Source organism: Lepidochelys olivacea, assembly GCF_965140295.1.
Source record: "Lepidochelys olivacea isolate rLepOli2 genome assembly, chromosome: 5".
NCBI classification, from domain to species: domain Eukaryota; kingdom Metazoa; phylum Chordata; order Testudines; family Cheloniidae; genus Lepidochelys; species Lepidochelys olivacea.
In genome coordinates this window covers 43,598,943-43,615,988 of record NC_140415.1, presented here as the reverse complement: position 1 = coordinate 43,615,988, position 17,046 = coordinate 43,598,943, and the positions used below count along the sequence as shown (strand labels likewise).

Sequence of the window (17,046 nt, the reverse complement as noted above, 5' to 3'; positions counted from 1 at the left end):
ATTTCCTAAAAATCCCTGGAGGCAAATCCTGAAAAATCTTTATATTGCATTACCTCTATTTTGTCATATTTATTGCTTAGGGCATTTTTAGTATGTAATTATCATAGCAGTTTGGGTGTGTGGAAAGGAAAGGATGAGACAGAGAAAGCAGAGAAAAAGGGAGAAGTTGATTATGTCGTTTCTAATTCAATTTGTGCCCCCCAGAGGCCCACTTATATCTCCATATAATTATTTAAATAAAAAAGGCAGCTCAGAATTTACTTTTTGTCTCACTATTTTTGATAAAGAGTACTCTAACCCCACACTAGAGTAATTTATAAACCCTTCTGAACAGCCAAAGTTGTTTTTCATTTCTTTTGTGGCGTGATATTCCTGGTGAGTGTTTTCTCTGATTGAAAAGGTTGTCATTAATCTTTTCCATTGTCTCTGAAAGTACAGTTCCCAACCAAGGGTAGGGCAGCTGAAAGACATTACATCATAATGTTTAGGTAGAAAACACCTTGGGCAGGGAGTGAAGTGAGTCAAGCCCCACCCTTTGTGCCTTTTACAAAGATCTGCTCCTGTTTCATGCCCCTCCCAAGGTGGAATAAAAAACTGAGTTAGTTACGCAACTTCACAGATCAGTTCTCCTCCCTGTTGGCTTCTTACTTTTCTTCCTCCATCTCTTCCCACCCCTCCCTGAAATGGATTTTCCTCTCTGCCCCCACCCTCCCTTTCACTGAGTTTCTAACACCCTTCTTTTCTCATTTTCTGTCCTCCCTCTCCCTTCTCTTTGTCCCCATTTCCTGTCAAGCTCAGCCTCTGTCTACCGATTTTGTCCCTTTGTCCTCCTCTCTTTTTCCTATTTCAACCCTCTTATTCTGGTTACCTTCCTGACATCTTACGTGCGGGGAAAGTGACCCCTTCACCTGCCTGAAACCTTGATCTTCCAAGGAATTCTTATGTCAATACACAGTCTCATTGAACTCTGCAGGACTCTGTGCAGGAACTCCCATTTCAGGATTGGGGCCAATGAAGCACTGCTGATGGACTCCAAAAGCTGCCCTTCAGCCAGGCCTGGCAAGTTGAGCTCTTAAGGATGCAGTAATAGGTATTAATTGGAGGCTATTAAAATTGAGCCTTAATACAAATGCTTCCTTCTGCACAATCTATGGAGCTGTGCAGCTAGTAATTTAAATTTAAAGACAACATCACAGGAACTAGTAAGATAAAATGTATCTGACCTGCCAAACAAATTATCATCATGATTAATATCAGAACCTTTATCTAATTAATGTTACACTTCCTTATGCCACCACCTCAGCCTTTAACGTCACAGGTAGGCACCCATATATGCTTCCATGTAAACAGGGCTCAGCAGTCCACATTTCTTCAGAAAATATTTCTCAACTTCAAGCAGTATCAGACTCAACAGGGAGCGGGAGCAGGAGACAGCACAATTATATAAACACATGCATGCATTGTTTATATTGTGCAGCGTTTTACATTCCCATGTGTCTGACAAAGAATACACACTCATGGCACCATTCACTATTCAATTCCGGGGGATCTCACACTGCCACATTCACTCAAGCAACCAGAAACTGAGTATTCTGAGTTTCATGCAGGTGCCACAGGAGGACAACTCAACTTGCAGCATTTTTTGACTCCTTGTTCTTTTGTTTGTATTTGCATGTGAAGCAATGCCCTGTGTCAATATGGATGGAGACATGGGTAAACACAGGTTTTTGAAAGTGTCTAGTGGAATTCTCTCTCCATATTTGTGCTTGCTGAAATGAAGAAAGTGGCTCAAGATACACTCATATTGTAGATTTCCTTTCTTCCGCTGAATTCATGGTAGTTATGCTACTTTTCTCTCCCCACAACCTGTCAATATCCTGAGCATACCTGAAACAACTCTATACCACAGTTATTGAAATCAAAGCGCCGAATCCTGAAGTGCCCTCAACTCCCACTGAGTTAAAAGTTGGTAGTTAAATGTGCTGAATGGTCACTGAAATGGTTGTTGAATAGCAAGACTCTCCAAAGTAGAAGAGTTAAATGAAAAGGTACAAAAATTGTTGCAGTTTCAAAAAATGGGGGAAAATTTAGTAATGTGAATTGCCATCTATATACATCACCAAGAACGCAGGTGCTTGTCTTTTAGGCCAGCTGCTTTCCAAGTCTTTGTATATGTTGCACTCCGAATGGAAGGGAAGGCTAGGAGGAATATACAGTCACAGAGACACTTGACTGAGAAGCTGAACTTATCACAACTTCATTGAAATAAGACTGAAAAAAAATTACAGAAACTTCTCCTGCTGCATCTTAACATTCCTAGGCAGGCCTCTTTTCTGTACCATGCTCTTTTGTACTCTGATCTGCCCCGAACCCACGGAACTGGGCTTCTATGACTGTACCATAGCTTACCAAATAAAGGGTGAAGTCCCACATTATACTGAAGGGCCCAGTCATCTTCCCACATCCTCTACACCCCCGCATCTCACTCCCTCTTTTTTCTTCCCAGGTCTGATTTTCCTGCCTTTCTCCCTTTCCTTACTTTTAATAATGACACAGCGGTGCTGCTTGATAGGAGCCACAATGAACAGCTCACCCTACTGGTCCAGTTTACAACTATACCTTGATTTTAGAGATTTCTTCTAGGATTGGAGGGTAACGATAAGCCATATAAATTAATTAATAGTAGCAAAAATTAATATAAATTAATAGTAGCCAATATAAATTAATTAATATAAATTAATTAATAGTAGCCATATAAATTAATTAATAGTAGCAAAAATATGGTCTCATGACATCAGCGGAGATGTTATTGCTATAGATGGGAAAACCTGGAGCATACTACAGATTATTCCTCAACTGTTCAGTGAGACACATTTCAAAGTCACGATTTCTACCTTCCTTGAATGCAAGTGGTAGCTTATTTCTGTCTTGGATAGATGCTTCTGATCAACAGGCTATTACTTGAAATGTACAGCACTGCAGCTGAAACAATATTGTCCCCCCATGTATTGGCTGAAGCATCAAAGTGCAAAATGAACAGCTGATCAAACTTGGGATACGTCATCACACAGGAGGGGACTGATGAAGAGGAAGCAGATAACAAAACAGGCCTTCAGCCTCTTAGTGGATATCTGTCCAGCTGACTTTGATAAGACAATTGGCTTTCTCTTCCAGCTCTTTCCTTGTTTTTTATTATTTTTAGCAGGTCCCAAGAGTTTAGTAACATGAGAACAGCCCCTAATTAACCCATGATAGCATCCTAGAAAATCCCTTCGCTTTTGTAATTCATGGACTATTTTTGTCTTCTTTTGCTTCCAATTTTGCATGCTGACCATATTTAAAGGGTCAGCCCAATGCACTTCACTTGATATTAATCTTCCCAGCTATCAGATTTCTTTTAGAGAGACTATATTTACAGGTTTTAATTTTACTTCACAGCTAAACAATTGCTTTAGCACTTTTCCATATGTTGGTCAAAACCCTTGCTATAGACCATGATAACATGTAAAATGGGATGCATATTTAATCCCAAAGGCCCATCAAACACTCCTCTGTATAACATTGGAAAGCTGCCAGCGCAATAGTCAACGCTGAAGGGAATACAAGCTCACTCAGAGTCCACATGGTGTTACAAGAGATTCTGGGCATCCTCACTCATAAATCTCTGGTGATAAGCTTTATTTGCAACAAGTCAGCAAGCGATTCATTTCTACCACAAGTAGAAACTAGTAAACTATTATTTCTAGCACTCTGGAAGCTCTGGCCCATTACTTACCAGGACTTTTACCTGGCCGCATTCACTGCTTGCAAACCAAAATTTTCCTTGGTGCCCAGACACTCAGTAAGTGGGCACAATCGCACAGAGTAAATACTTTTTCATCCAGACTACATTTAGGAGACTCATTGGGGCACCTGTTTCTTACATTGCACTTGTTTTTACGTCATTTAAGCAGCATTCAACTAGAATTTCGTCTCAAACAGATGGACAATCCAGAGTTCCAGGTTCTGAATGGCATTATTCTAATCCTCTAGTTTCTGGAACTGTGGATTTGGGTTTTTTACCTTCCTTTCTATCTACTTTCTTGGCATGGCTGCTGGAGTTTGCTTCCATGGTCTGTCTCACTGTGATGATTAGCATTTATATTTAGTGACAAAGTTTTGCACTGGTATCCTATATTTTATTGATCTTACATTTAATTACAATAAACAAAGTTTACTCCTCCAAAAAAGTCTCATCACTGACATACGGATCTTTCGAATATTGCCTCCTTTCAGCTCTAATATTAATTACTTCAATAATCCTGTCATTATTGCCTGAAAACATTGGCTCTGATTTGGCTGGGCTAGATGCAGAGGATAATACACTCCTACAGACAAAGGAGGTTTAAAAATAAAATTTCAAAAGGTTTACCTAATCAAATGCAGATGTTAATTGTGGAAGACTTTTCCTGCACAAGGTAGCCTCAAAATCTGCCACAGGAGAAAGAGCATTTGGGTTTCTCTTAAATAACTACCGTGCTTCAGTCCTGGTTTAAAGCCCTTATTACAACTTCCACAATTGCATTAGAGCCATTTTGTAACCTGGGGTAGATTTGGTGCTTGAGGCTAAAGAAGCTGCATTAGTCTCTTTGACCCGGTTCCCTAATTTATCAAAGAACCCTGGACTCCTTAGGGAATAATCAGATACCTTGCTGTATTTGCAGTTTAAAAGAGACAGTGTCTATCTTTCAAGTGCTAGCAGCTTTATTTTCAAGTAGTTTCCTGAGAAGAGATTTGTGAATTCTGCATCACCCTAGAATTGAGGCTTTGTTGTCTATGATGTAGGGAAAACATCCAGGCAACTGTGATTTATGGTTTGTCAATGTAATATGCATATAGGTGATAGTGAAATATCCCTACTTCTGATCTTAAATTATCTTCCAGCTAGCTGATGCCCAAACACTAAGTGATCAACTACCCATCTCATAAAACCCAATAATTTTGCTTTCCTCCTACTACTAGTTGCAGTTGTTTGACTACTTCATGTAGATTTTCATTCTGAAGCTGAAAAAAGCATCTCTCAATATCTAAGGGCAGGTCTACACTACTGCTTAAGTTGATCTAACTTACATCACTCAGGGGTGTGAAAAAGACACCCCATCAAGCAACGCAAGTTACAGCAACCTAAGCACTGTCCACACTGACGCTATATCGGCAGGAGATGCTCTCTTGCTGACATAGCTTCTGCCTCTCTCAGAGGTGGAGTAATTATGCCGATGGGATAAAGCTCTCCCTTCGGCATAGAGCATCTTCACCAGATGCACTACAGCAGCACAGCTGAGCCAGTGCAGCACTTCTAGTGTAGACCTGCCCTAAGAGTATCTCCTCCCACTTCTAATACTGTTCGTAAAAGTCCATGTAAAACAATGATACTACTGCCCAGCTTGTTTATAAAATGAACAATCTCAGTGAAAGTTCCACTTTGTTGCATTCCGAATAAAAAAAGAGGGCTGGGAGTAATTGAAACACTCACTTGAGAAATTATTTTCCAGCCCTTTGAACACACCCTACAGTCAGCAGTGATTGAAAATGGGACTTTCAGCATCAAAAGCATCTGCCTCTACTACTTGAGCTAACTCCGTAGCTGGTAGCTTTAGAAGGATCTTATTCTCCTCTATGTACCATCCACTGGAGAGAAGCAAGACACTTATCCAGGGTGTTACTCCCCTTATTATGGGACATGTATCTGAAGGGCACAAGAGTTCAAATTCCCAGATAGGCCACCATGCACAGGCCCTCAATGGGGACTGAACCTAGGGCCTTCAACATCAAAAATACGAGCATCTACCATTTGATTGACAGAAATTACTGGATTTGCTAGTAGCAGTATTAGGCCTTTTTACTCTAAATGGATCAGATGCTAATGGGGAACGAGACACACTAGGCCAGTATGTCATGTGTACCCAACCCAAATATTCAATTCATCACCCCTTTTTCAACTGATGTAATTGGCACCAGATCATTGCGTAAAGCAGGCACTATTACGCAAAACTAAAACAACTGCCTAACAAATCCAAATGGGGAGTTCACATGCCCAATAAAACTAACTGTAAGATGTAATTGATTGAGCTTGTTTATGCAGCCATGCTGACGGCAGCTGCAGCACGATGACCAAAGAGTTCCTATATGTTACCATTTGAAATTTTAAAATTTGGAGAAAATCTGCTTGAACAGTAATGAAAATTAAAAATGTGGGGAGCATTAAAGGAATACCTTTTGGCTGGTGAGAGAGTCTAAGACAGACAGCTTGTGAAACCATTAATGATTTGGCCTGCATCCTACATGTTTACTGATTCACAGCTTGTTTAACTTCTTGTATATTCCCAACCATTCCCAAAAGCCCGATGTACCTCATTACTATACAGTCATTTAATTACACTACAAATGAGTTTATTCAACCAATTACAAAGCGGAATACTGCTAAGATATTTACTCAAACTTTCAAAAAAAACCAATGGTTCAAATTTAAACTCATGAAGTTTAACATATCTGACAAATCTCTGCTACAACGTGCCAAGACCAACAATTACACTGTCAAATTGTCAAAGCCTTTAACTTCACTGTGAAGGCAGGAACATCCATAGCAAAACCAATCAAACAAAGACACTGCACTCAGTAACATTTTCTTCTCATTTGGTTCAGGAAGAATCCTTTCACTACATCCTTGAAAGAAATGAAATATTACAATAACATAATCAAGTATTAGCAAGCCACATCACAAAATACACCTAGTGACATATTCCTGAGAATAAATCAGTGAAGCACAGGCAGAATTCACACACATTTAGATTACTTCAGAGAGTTAATGAAGTGGAAAAACACTGGAAGAGAAAAAAAAAACCCGTGTAGCATAACAATAACTTTAATTTCAGCTGTTTATACTTGTAAATAAACTGTAATAAATTCCTATGAAGAAGTTTATTGCTTTGTATCAACAGATGCAGACATTATTGCTTAATTATATTCCATTTCTTAGACAGGATAAGAGGAATTCAGGGTACTAATGATACGTTACCCTTTAAACATACTGATAATAAATGTACAGTAAATCAACCAATCACATGCTGCCAAGTCAATTAAACACACTAAATGCCTGAAAAATGTCAATGCAAATTAATCTACCTCCTACCTTGTAAAGCGGAGTGGAAATCTAACCAGAAAGGTGCTTATGAGTTCCTCTTCCAAGACATGAATGCTTTACAGATATGGCAGAGTGAGTACACCTGGGCCCAGAGTTGCTGCTTGAACCCTTCCTTACAGTGCGGGGTTTGTATATCCCACTACCAATACTCCATTCTACATTGGTTCTCACAACACCACATACAACAGAACAGAACACAATACTCATTTCTCCTCACTTGCTATGAAAGTTTGTGATGTGTGGGGTCCTATTATATGCAGCTTGAGAACATATCGACAGCCACTGTTTATTCATGAAAACATCTGTGAATCCCAAAGGTTTCACACATTTTAGCCTGAATTCATTTGAAACCACAAGTTATTGGGCTTGCTTCAAATTACTGGGTGAAATTCAACCTGTGTTATGCAGGAGGCCAGACTAGATGATCATAAATGTCCATTTTGGCTTTACAGTTCTATGAAACTTGGTCTGCTCTGGGCTAGAGGTGACTCTCTGCACTATGTTGCTCTATGACTGGCTGAGGCTCTTAGAGTGTAAGGAGGATGAGGCACAGACAGACCTGCCTAGCCTTTGCCCTTTGGGTGGGGGCTCAGGGTTCCTGGCCCCATCTCTCTTTTCCTCTCCCCACCAGGAATTCCTCCAAGGTTGGGTGGGTACAATGGCTAAGATTCTCTTTTGTTCTTCACCGGCTGGCCAAGTCAGTGCCTTCCCTATCCCTTTCTGAGCAGCTGTCAGGGGAAGGAGAGAGAGACGTATGCACTGGTGAAGCAGTGGTGGCAGCAGCTGCTACCTACCTAGAAGAGGACCTTTTCCTTTTCGAAGTACTGAGGCAATTGCAAGAATTGAATATGTGGTGATGAGGTGCCTAGGGGAAAATCATTGAGGGGATGATTTGTGTGAGGTTGAGAAATGAGAGCTGTGTTTGGATTTTTATGTAATTTTAATGAAAATTATGCTACATTTTCTTCAAGCTTTTTGCTGAGCCACATAAGCAAGTCTGGGCACAGACAATAGCCCTTGCATGCACTGTAGTGACTGACCATCACTGGCATGAAGGGTGAATTAGCTGCAGCCTGAAATACTCCTACTCCCTGGGTCAACGGGTCACAACAAAGAAATAACTAACTGTGACCAGAGAGGTGCATTAGCTATGACCTTAAGCCTCTGGCCATTAAAAGTGAGCATGAGATAGGAAGGTGGACTGTAGCTGCTTTCTCTTTTACATTCAGGAATTCTACAGCGAGTGCTCAGTCATATAATGCAGCTGCCCCATTTGGGCTGAGAGCAGGAAGGGCTAGAATCAGCATGAGGAGCTCAGGACCAGGAAACAGCTCCTCATCCCACAGCAGAGCCAACTTTTTTTGGTAGTGGATTCCTCAACCACCCTGGGGTTGACCCAAATTGTTTGTTCAGCCTCTCTTAGCACAGCAGTTTGGATCTATGGACTTGCCTTAATCCTTTCGTGAACAGAGGGGGAGCCCAAAAAAACCACAGGGCACAGCATGCAATGTCTGATCTTAATCAGAGCCTGCAATCTCTATGTGATGCATTTCCAAATGAAAGATGAGTGGTCTCCATTTTTATCCAGGCAAGCAAGGCCCTTGAACTGACAAATTGCCACTGGAGCTCTCGGTAGGACATCATTCAGGCATCTTTGGTTTAAAGAGACTGGTATAAGCGTATTTTCAATTGGGAAAAAATATGTTATGTATTCACTTAAAACAGTGACTATGTTTTCTTCAACTTATGTTTTTAGGGCAAGAACACTATTTTACAGTGTACTCCTTACGAATCAATTACACTCCTTTCCAAAATTTGAAAAAAATTCTGCTTTCAATATTAAGTTTAGACTTTTTAAATTTTCTTCAAAACTCCATTTTAACATTTCATCTTTAGCTTCATGTGGCATTTAGTTCTACAGGTTCACAAGCATCTTTTTTGGTGAGAATATATGTTATCTTAATTCACAACACTGAAGTATGCTGGCTATACTGGATTTTGTTACTGACTAGCACCAGTTTGCAGAAGGCTCAGTTGTTTCTTGTATATCACAACTGTCAGTAATAACATGGGAAATGCATTTGGAATAGAAACCAGAATTAGAAAAGCACCCAGGCACACATGGGTACATGCACACACATACATTCACACGCCCCTCCCTGCTGTTTACAGTAAGAAATAATGGGAAATTATGCAAAAACAAAATACAGAAGAGCTGTTACACTCATGCATTACTCACCCATAAGCTCCATTACTAATCAGTTTAATTGTTTCAAAATCGCTTTCACGAGGTTTCCTCTGGAGCTTCACTGATGTATTAGAGCTCTTTTAAGTAAAAAAGGGAAAGAGAACAAAGTTAACACTCTACAGACATATAGAGAACAGAAAAAATTATTTATTGCTTTCAGGCTGCAACATGCTCATCAAAACCACGATGGAATGTTCTTATGGCTCTGGCCAATCAGCCACAGCTCAACTGGTCAGGGGCCAGAGAAGGCTCTGAAACAAGCTGTCATTCCATCAGAAAATTATATGCTATTCTGCATCTACTGATCTACTCACCTGTGGTGGGGTGCTGGCAGATATACATAAGGCCAGATTTACAAAAATATTTAGCAAGCTAAGGATGCAGCTAGACATTGGACCTGCTGAGGCACTTAGGTGCCTGAATACTTTTGTAAATCTGGTCCTTGATGTATAGATAAGTACTAAGAAAGGATGGATGAACTTGTTGCTTAATATGGGAGGTCAGAGCAGTGAGGGGGAAATGCGGAGAGGTGTTGGAGAGGCACAGGAAAGAGTGGGGTGGAAAGGAGGAGGTCAGAGCTGTGCAGTGGGGCATACTAGGGGGCTTCAGTTCTGTCCCCCAAAACTCCCCACATCCATGCTGCCCCCTCATGTTTTCCCCCCACTCCAAAAACATTCCCACTGCCTCCATGGCAGTCCCTGAATCCTCTCCCCAGGTCCTCAGCCTGTGGGGCCCTCGCCAACACCCGCCTCTCCTTAGGGAGGAGGGCTGAGATTGGAAAACTGGGCTGGACTGGACTGGCAGAGAGATTGGAGATGAGGAGATTATATAAAGGCAGCAGTGAGACTAAACAGTACATTTTGTGACTGGGGTAATCATTGCCAAAGAACCAGAAGAAATGGAGGCAGAAACCTGGGCTGTGGTACATGGGGAGGCTGAGAATTAAGGGTCCAAAACCTTAATGCAGAGTTATGGTTAAGATTGCCCAATGGTGCATCATGTCCTTCCAGAATGTCAAATCTCTGAAAACCAGGAAATTCAAAGTTTGGCCACTCCCACAACACAACCTTAACCCTGTCCCCTGGAACTGGCAACAGCCACTAAGAATGGTTCAGTACCTGGGGGTGGGAATAATTTACCATAATAAACAGACATGAGGAAGGACTAAGAGAATGTGTTGTTTATGTTGTGCTCCACATATTTGAATTCTAGCATTTATTGACATGCACTCCAACAGTGTCAGTGTAGTTGTATCGAATGGTGGAGGGATTTGTTGGAGCATACTGGCACAGCTATTACGAGACGTGCACGAGGACTTCAAAGGGATCAAATGTGCCTCATTTCAGCACAAAGTTCTGTAGGTTGCGTTAGCAGTGGTGCACAGCGGTGTACTCGTCCTGGGAATTATCAATAATGTGGTGGCATACTTGAGAGTGATTTCTGGGGCTAAGTAGAGGATAAGTGAAGACACTATCTTGAAAGAAATCATCGGGGAAGAATGACAGGGGGCAGGGAGGTTGCATTTTGCAAGTCTGGGGGTGGTTTGTGTGGAGAAGGCCCAGTGCTTGAGTGTAGGACAGATAGTTCCTTTTCACTATGCTTGAACCTAAATCCCAGTTTTGCCTTAGCAAAGAGACATGTCAAGACAATGTTTTAGAGAGCTCATGTGTTCGGTCCTCAGAGTGTTCTGTATAAAATGAAAAGACTAGTATGCGCAGAGGACAGATTTAAGGTTACACTGTAGGGGTGGCATGTATCTCAACTCTTCATATCCTGATTGCGAGAGTTTGGAGTGTAGCTGACCTTGACATTCTGGAAAGGTGTGAAGCACCACTGGGAAACCTTAACTCTTAATTAAGTTTGGGGATACTTAATAATACAAAGCTTTCCTATATGTATGGCAAAGAAATCCTTCCTCCTACTTGATTTGTTGTTTATGTGCTCAGCAACTTTTTCATTTCCTGCAGGACCAGTTTAAATAAATGTTGAACCCCGGTGAAGCCACTCAATTGGGCCCCAAGATTTAGTAAAGAACTTTCTCTCCCATATCCTTCCTCAAAATAGGTCTGATATGCCAGATGGGAGGGAGGTTTTAGTTCCAGAGAGTATGTCTGAATTGGTATGTATATTTCTTCACAGAGGGTTCAGGATATTTCCACAGAGCTTTCTAGCAGCAGGTACCCTCCCACACCAGGTGGCACTGAGGTATGAGTGGTAAACACCTAATTATTTTAACCTATCCCTGGTGGGTATGGCCCAATGTGGCAGCACTAAATGAATTAGCCTTGCTTTCCTGTATTGCCAAATTGCAACTTGCAGGTCTTCAGAACCTCTGAAACTATCCCCCATTGAAAGGGGAGGGACCAACACTGATGTCGGTCTGGGCATTTTGAAAAGGACAGGAGGCAGTGGGGAAAAAGCACTCATATATATATTGTTATATATACCCTATTTTGCACAAATAGGGTATATATAACAATATATAACAATACAGTACATGAAAGCAACTAGGCATATTAATAGAATGATATAATCTGAAGCTGGAAGTGAAGACCTATTAAATCATTTAATTCATCTGCTTGCCACAACAAGACTGTTCCTAATTACACATTTATGAGTGTTTTGGACAGTCTAGTTTTACATTTGCTAAGCAACGTGGTTTCCAACACGTCCCCTGGGTGATTATTTCAGAGACTAACACAATACATTATCATGAAGCGTTTCCGGATATGTAGCCTGATATCTAGACTTATGATCCCCTAGTCATTGCTTATCCAAAGCCATACGCATTTAATTGTTGGTCACTCTGCATAATTCAGTAACTCCAGCCCCCTAATCATTTTTGTTATTCCTCTTTCATAGAATTATAGAATATCAGGGTTGGAAAGGACCTCAGGAGGTCATCTAGTTCAACCCCCTGCTCAAAGCAGGACCAGTCCCCAATTTTTGCCCCAGATCCCAAATGGCACCCCCAAGGATTGAACTCACAACCCTGTATTTAGCAGACCAATGCTCAAACCACTGAGCTATCCCTCCCCCCCCCAGTTTAACCTCTGTCCAGTTTATCAGTATATTTCTGATAATTAAGTGCCCAGATTTATGCAATATTTCAGATGCAGAGGGACCAAAGGTGTATATAAAGGTACAGTTACCTCCATGTCACAGCATCCGAATGCTTTGTAGATGGCATCCTGCCACCAAATCAGGAATGATCATAAGATGAAAAAACCCCAGACACACTCCCAGGCCTTTTCCTGGAAATACTGGAAGTATTTTCATCAGATACCTGAGGATTCTATTTTACACGCTAGCAATACTTGTATAGCTTGTCATGCCAATTAACTATTACTGAACTGAATTATGTATGCAGCCCAAAGGCATTTGCTTTTTTTGCTGCAAAGGTACACTGCAATCCTACCTCTGTGTTTTCTATGTTTGTTTGGATTTTTTTATTATAATGGGCCAGATTCTGCCCTTAAGCACACCAGTAATTCCAGTCATCTCCACTGACTTTTATTCTACCTTGGGGCAATTTAAACAAGTCACCACAAAGGATTATTTTATATTACTTATTACTACCCACAGCCCTAGTAGAATATCTTCACAATATGTATCTTCAAGGTGCAACAAAACATGTTTTAAACTTAATGCACAATCCTCCTACTCACAGATCTTAATTTCCAAATCTAGAGCTACCACTTTAACCTATTGACATTTATCTGTCCAGTGCATTGCACCTTTTAAAATTTTGGACCACTGTGTAAATGGAGCACTTAAAATATGTGCAAATATTTCTAGTTTTATTTTTGGAGGGATTTTTAAATCCTTTTCAAAAAGAGGAAAAAAATAGTGATTAAGCAGAAATGTAAAAAGTACCAAGAAAACAAGCGAGTCTCTAGCAATAGCTAACTCCATACACAGAAGTAAATATTAGTAACTTTATGAAAATAGTGAAAATTACAACTTCCTGAAAACAGAAGGCATAATGGGGCTATTGCTTGTTGCTATCTTTAGTCCATTATGCACCTTGGTATTAGTTTGAAATTTAACCTATATTCTGTTTAGCCAGCCATGTACAAAATCTGCTAGAGAATGTAATGAAACAATGCAATTAACACATCATTGTATTTTTAAAACTGATATGCTAAAAACATCAGCCACCACCACTGTAACAGGAAGACTTACACTTAGTGATTCATCTGTTTCTGGAGTTTCTGATGTGCCACTGTCATAGTTAGCTAGCTGAGCTATTTCTGAAAACAACGAAGGACAGAAACTTCATTTTAGAATACATATAGCAAACAGAAGCAAGTGCCAAACAAAAACATGAAAAAGTCTCTTCTCTGGAACAGAGAATTAACAAGTGTTCTATTATCTATATTAGTGATTGAATGACCTTTAAAATTCAGTTAAGTCCTCCAGTTTAGGAGGATAATTCCCTTTTGGAAATTCTGACCAGTTGTCCAATGCCTTTATGAATCCTTCTGTGACAGAAATGGAGCTGCTATGTAATCATATTATGAATACTGAGATGTAACAACTTTATGAATTCTGTATGTGCCTGGGGCAGCGAGAAGAAGTTACTGTATACTGGGGTTACAAAACTTCCCTGTCGGAATGTATTGATATAGCAGGAGAGGGCTGTGGGAACACCATACAAGGAAGCAACACAAAGGCTTCCTAAATACGATCATTTCAGTAGACACTTGAAAGTCAATGGGGCAAACTGTTGGCTTAAAAGATCCTGTATCCTGTTTCAGGTATGTTGTAAACCTTGTTTTGCCAGAGCTGGGAGTTACCAGATCTAAGGAATAAAATAATTAAAAAGTGATTCCTGTGAAGGGAGGTGAGTTACCAGGGGCTGTCCAGAGTCAGTTAGTGAGCTCCAACAAAGACAAGCTGACACAGATGCACTGGGAAGAGCACAAGAAGCTAGTCCTACTAGGGGCCCTATGTGGAAAATGTTAACCACCTAGTAAACTAGACACTCACATGGTGTGTTTGATTGTTTTTAAGATATGTTTGCTCTGTAATACTTGTGCTCTAAATAAATGATACTTTGCTTTAATGATGCTGGTTGGTCATTGATCACCACTGTCATTGCCCCTGAAGGAACAGATCTGCAGGGTCTAAGCCTAAGTTGGACCTGCTGAGGCAATCACAGTTAATCCAAACTTGAAGAAAAGTTCTGTGTAAGCTTGAAAACTTGTCTCACCAACAGAAGTTGGTCCAATAAAAGACATTACCTCACACACCTTGTCTCTCTAATATCCATCTTAACGGTTTCTACCATGAAAGATGATGGAGAAAAATATACTGAATAATCAAATAGCTCATCTTAGCTTTCACTATCCTGCAGAAATAGAGGTTACTTATCTGTAACTGGCGGTTCTTCAAGATATGTGTCCCCCTCCCGCCTCGTCCGTATTCCACATGCTGGTATGTATGCACACCATGCGCCTGAGACTGGAGATTTCTAGCAAGCAGCGTCCATTGGTCTGTGCTGTTGCCCTCCTTGTGCTCTGAAACAAGGGGCAGTGCAGACCACTGCCAACCCACTTCCTCCTCTTACCGCAAATCAGTTAAGATCAAAATAGAGGGGAAGGAGCACTAGTAGTGGAATACAGATAGGGAACAAACACCTCAAAGAACTTCCAGTTATAGATAAGTAACCTCCATTTCTTCTGAGTGTTGGCTTCTATGTATATTCCACATGTGACTGACTGGTTGGCAGAAGTCAAACGGGGGTTGCAGGGATGCAGTTAATATAGATGTCTGTAAAACTGCTGTTCCAACTGTTGCCTCTGCAGAAGAGGCCTACACTGAGGCGTAATGTTTCATGAAGGTATGGATGGCGCTCCAGTAGAGCCTATGCCCTACGAACATCCAGCATAGGCGCTTCTCAAAAAGATACTGTTGAGGTTGCTTGTGCTCTAGTAGAATGGGCCCTCACCCTGTCAGGAGGAATACACACCAACTGATAACAAAGAATGATGCAGCCAGAGATCCATTTAGAGAGTCTCTGAGCAGATAACGCTGGTCCTTGTGATAGCTCTGCTACATAACCTTGGTGGTTTCCCAATTGGTTTTGTTCTTTGCAGATAGAAAATCAAAGCCCATCTGATGTCGAGAGAGTGAAATCTCTCCCCATTGGAAATCTAAGCTTCCAGAAAGTGAATAGGTTGACTCATGTGAAACTCAGAAATTACCTTGGGGATGAATTTCAGGTGGAGTTGAAGGGTAACCTTCTCCTTATGAAGTATGGTGTATGGCGAGTCACTCATGCTTCTGGCTGATGTGACTGTGACTAGGAAGGTGACCTTCATGGACAGGTGGAGCACGGAAAATGTTGCTAATAGTTCAAAGGGTGGTCTGGCAAATATTGAGTGTGCAAGGTTGAGTTCCCATTGCAGTGTTGATTTCGCCATTGGTGGGAAGCTCCTAATGAGACCTTTCAGAAATCTAACTGCTGTTGGGTGAGTAAAAATAGAGTGGCCTTTTACTGGAGGCTACTAGATGGACCTGCAGTGAACAAATGGGAAGCCCTCAAGTCTTCAGGGACAGGAGATAGTCCAAAATAGTAGGATTATCTGCTGACTCTGGGGATAACTGGTTTTGTTGCATCCAGATAGAGAAATGCCTCCATTTAGTTAGATAGCATTTTCTAGAGCCTTTTCTGCTTTGACTGGGGATAGACTGAATGGCCTCTGAACATGAATGCTCTAGGTCTGATGCTTATGCAAATACCAGGCCATATGGTGAAGAGAGTACAGTTTGGGATGTTTGATCTTGACATTCTCCTGAGTTAAAACAGATCTGGGAAGGAACAGATGCTTATGATAAAACAGGTTGACATTTGTAAGACAACCGGAAACCAGAACTATTTGAGCCAGTTGGTTGCAGCGAGAATGACTCAAGCTTTGTCGTGATGAATCTTTCACAGTGGTAGCAGTGGGACAGGAGGAAAGGTGTACCTCAGGTGGTCTGTTCAGGAAAACAGGAGGACATTGCCCTGGATTCCCGGCCTAGTGCTCCTCTACAGCAGTTATAGATGGAATTTCTCGTTCATCTGGGAGGTGAGCGGATCCGAGGATGGCATTCACCATCAAGTGGGGCCATCATTCAGGACAGAAATGCATATCTCCCATTCGTGGTCTGTACATAAATGCCTGCTGAGATTGTCCACCACAGAGTTCTGTGCACCTGGAAGGTATGTGGTTCCTGATGCACCAATACCATAAACTGACTACCTCTATACAGAGAGGAAGAGATTTTGCTCTGCCTTGTTTATGTAGAAGACTTCATCATGTTGTGTGATGTTATCTGGATATGAGGAGACCATATAAGTGGAAAGACTGTATTGCAAGCTGAATGGATTGCGCTCAGCTCCAATAGACTGCTATATACACTGCCCTCCCCCCCCCCCACTCCCAGGAAACTATGTGCCTTGCACAATGTGGGCTCCCTAGCCTATGAAGGATGTGTCTGTGATTATGGTCATGTTGGGTGTGGCTGGAAGGAAAGGAACTCCCAGGTCCCAGTTGTTCCAGGTTTGTCTAACATACGAGAGCAGCTGTGACCTTAGGATAGATTGTTATCTTGGTATTCATATTGTTTC

At 41.2% G+C, this 17,046-nt stretch overlaps 1 protein-coding gene across 3 annotated transcripts in view; it reads right to left on the bottom strand.

The window, feature by feature from the left end:
* Positions 1–17,046, bottom strand: part of MAST4 (microtubule associated serine/threonine kinase family member 4) — a gene marked incomplete at its 5' end in the record, with an annotated part of 455,430 nt that overhangs the window by 37,112 nt on the left and 401,272 nt on the right. For all 3 annotated transcript variants that reach the window (XM_084627959.1, XM_084627961.1, XM_084627960.1), the window contains 2 exons: positions 9,420–9,505; positions 13,614–13,681. In XM_084627959.1, the coding sequence (XP_084484085.1) occupies positions 9,420–9,505; positions 13,614–13,681 (154 nt within the window). The remainder of the gene's footprint in view (positions 1–9,419; positions 9,506–13,613; positions 13,682–17,046) is intronic.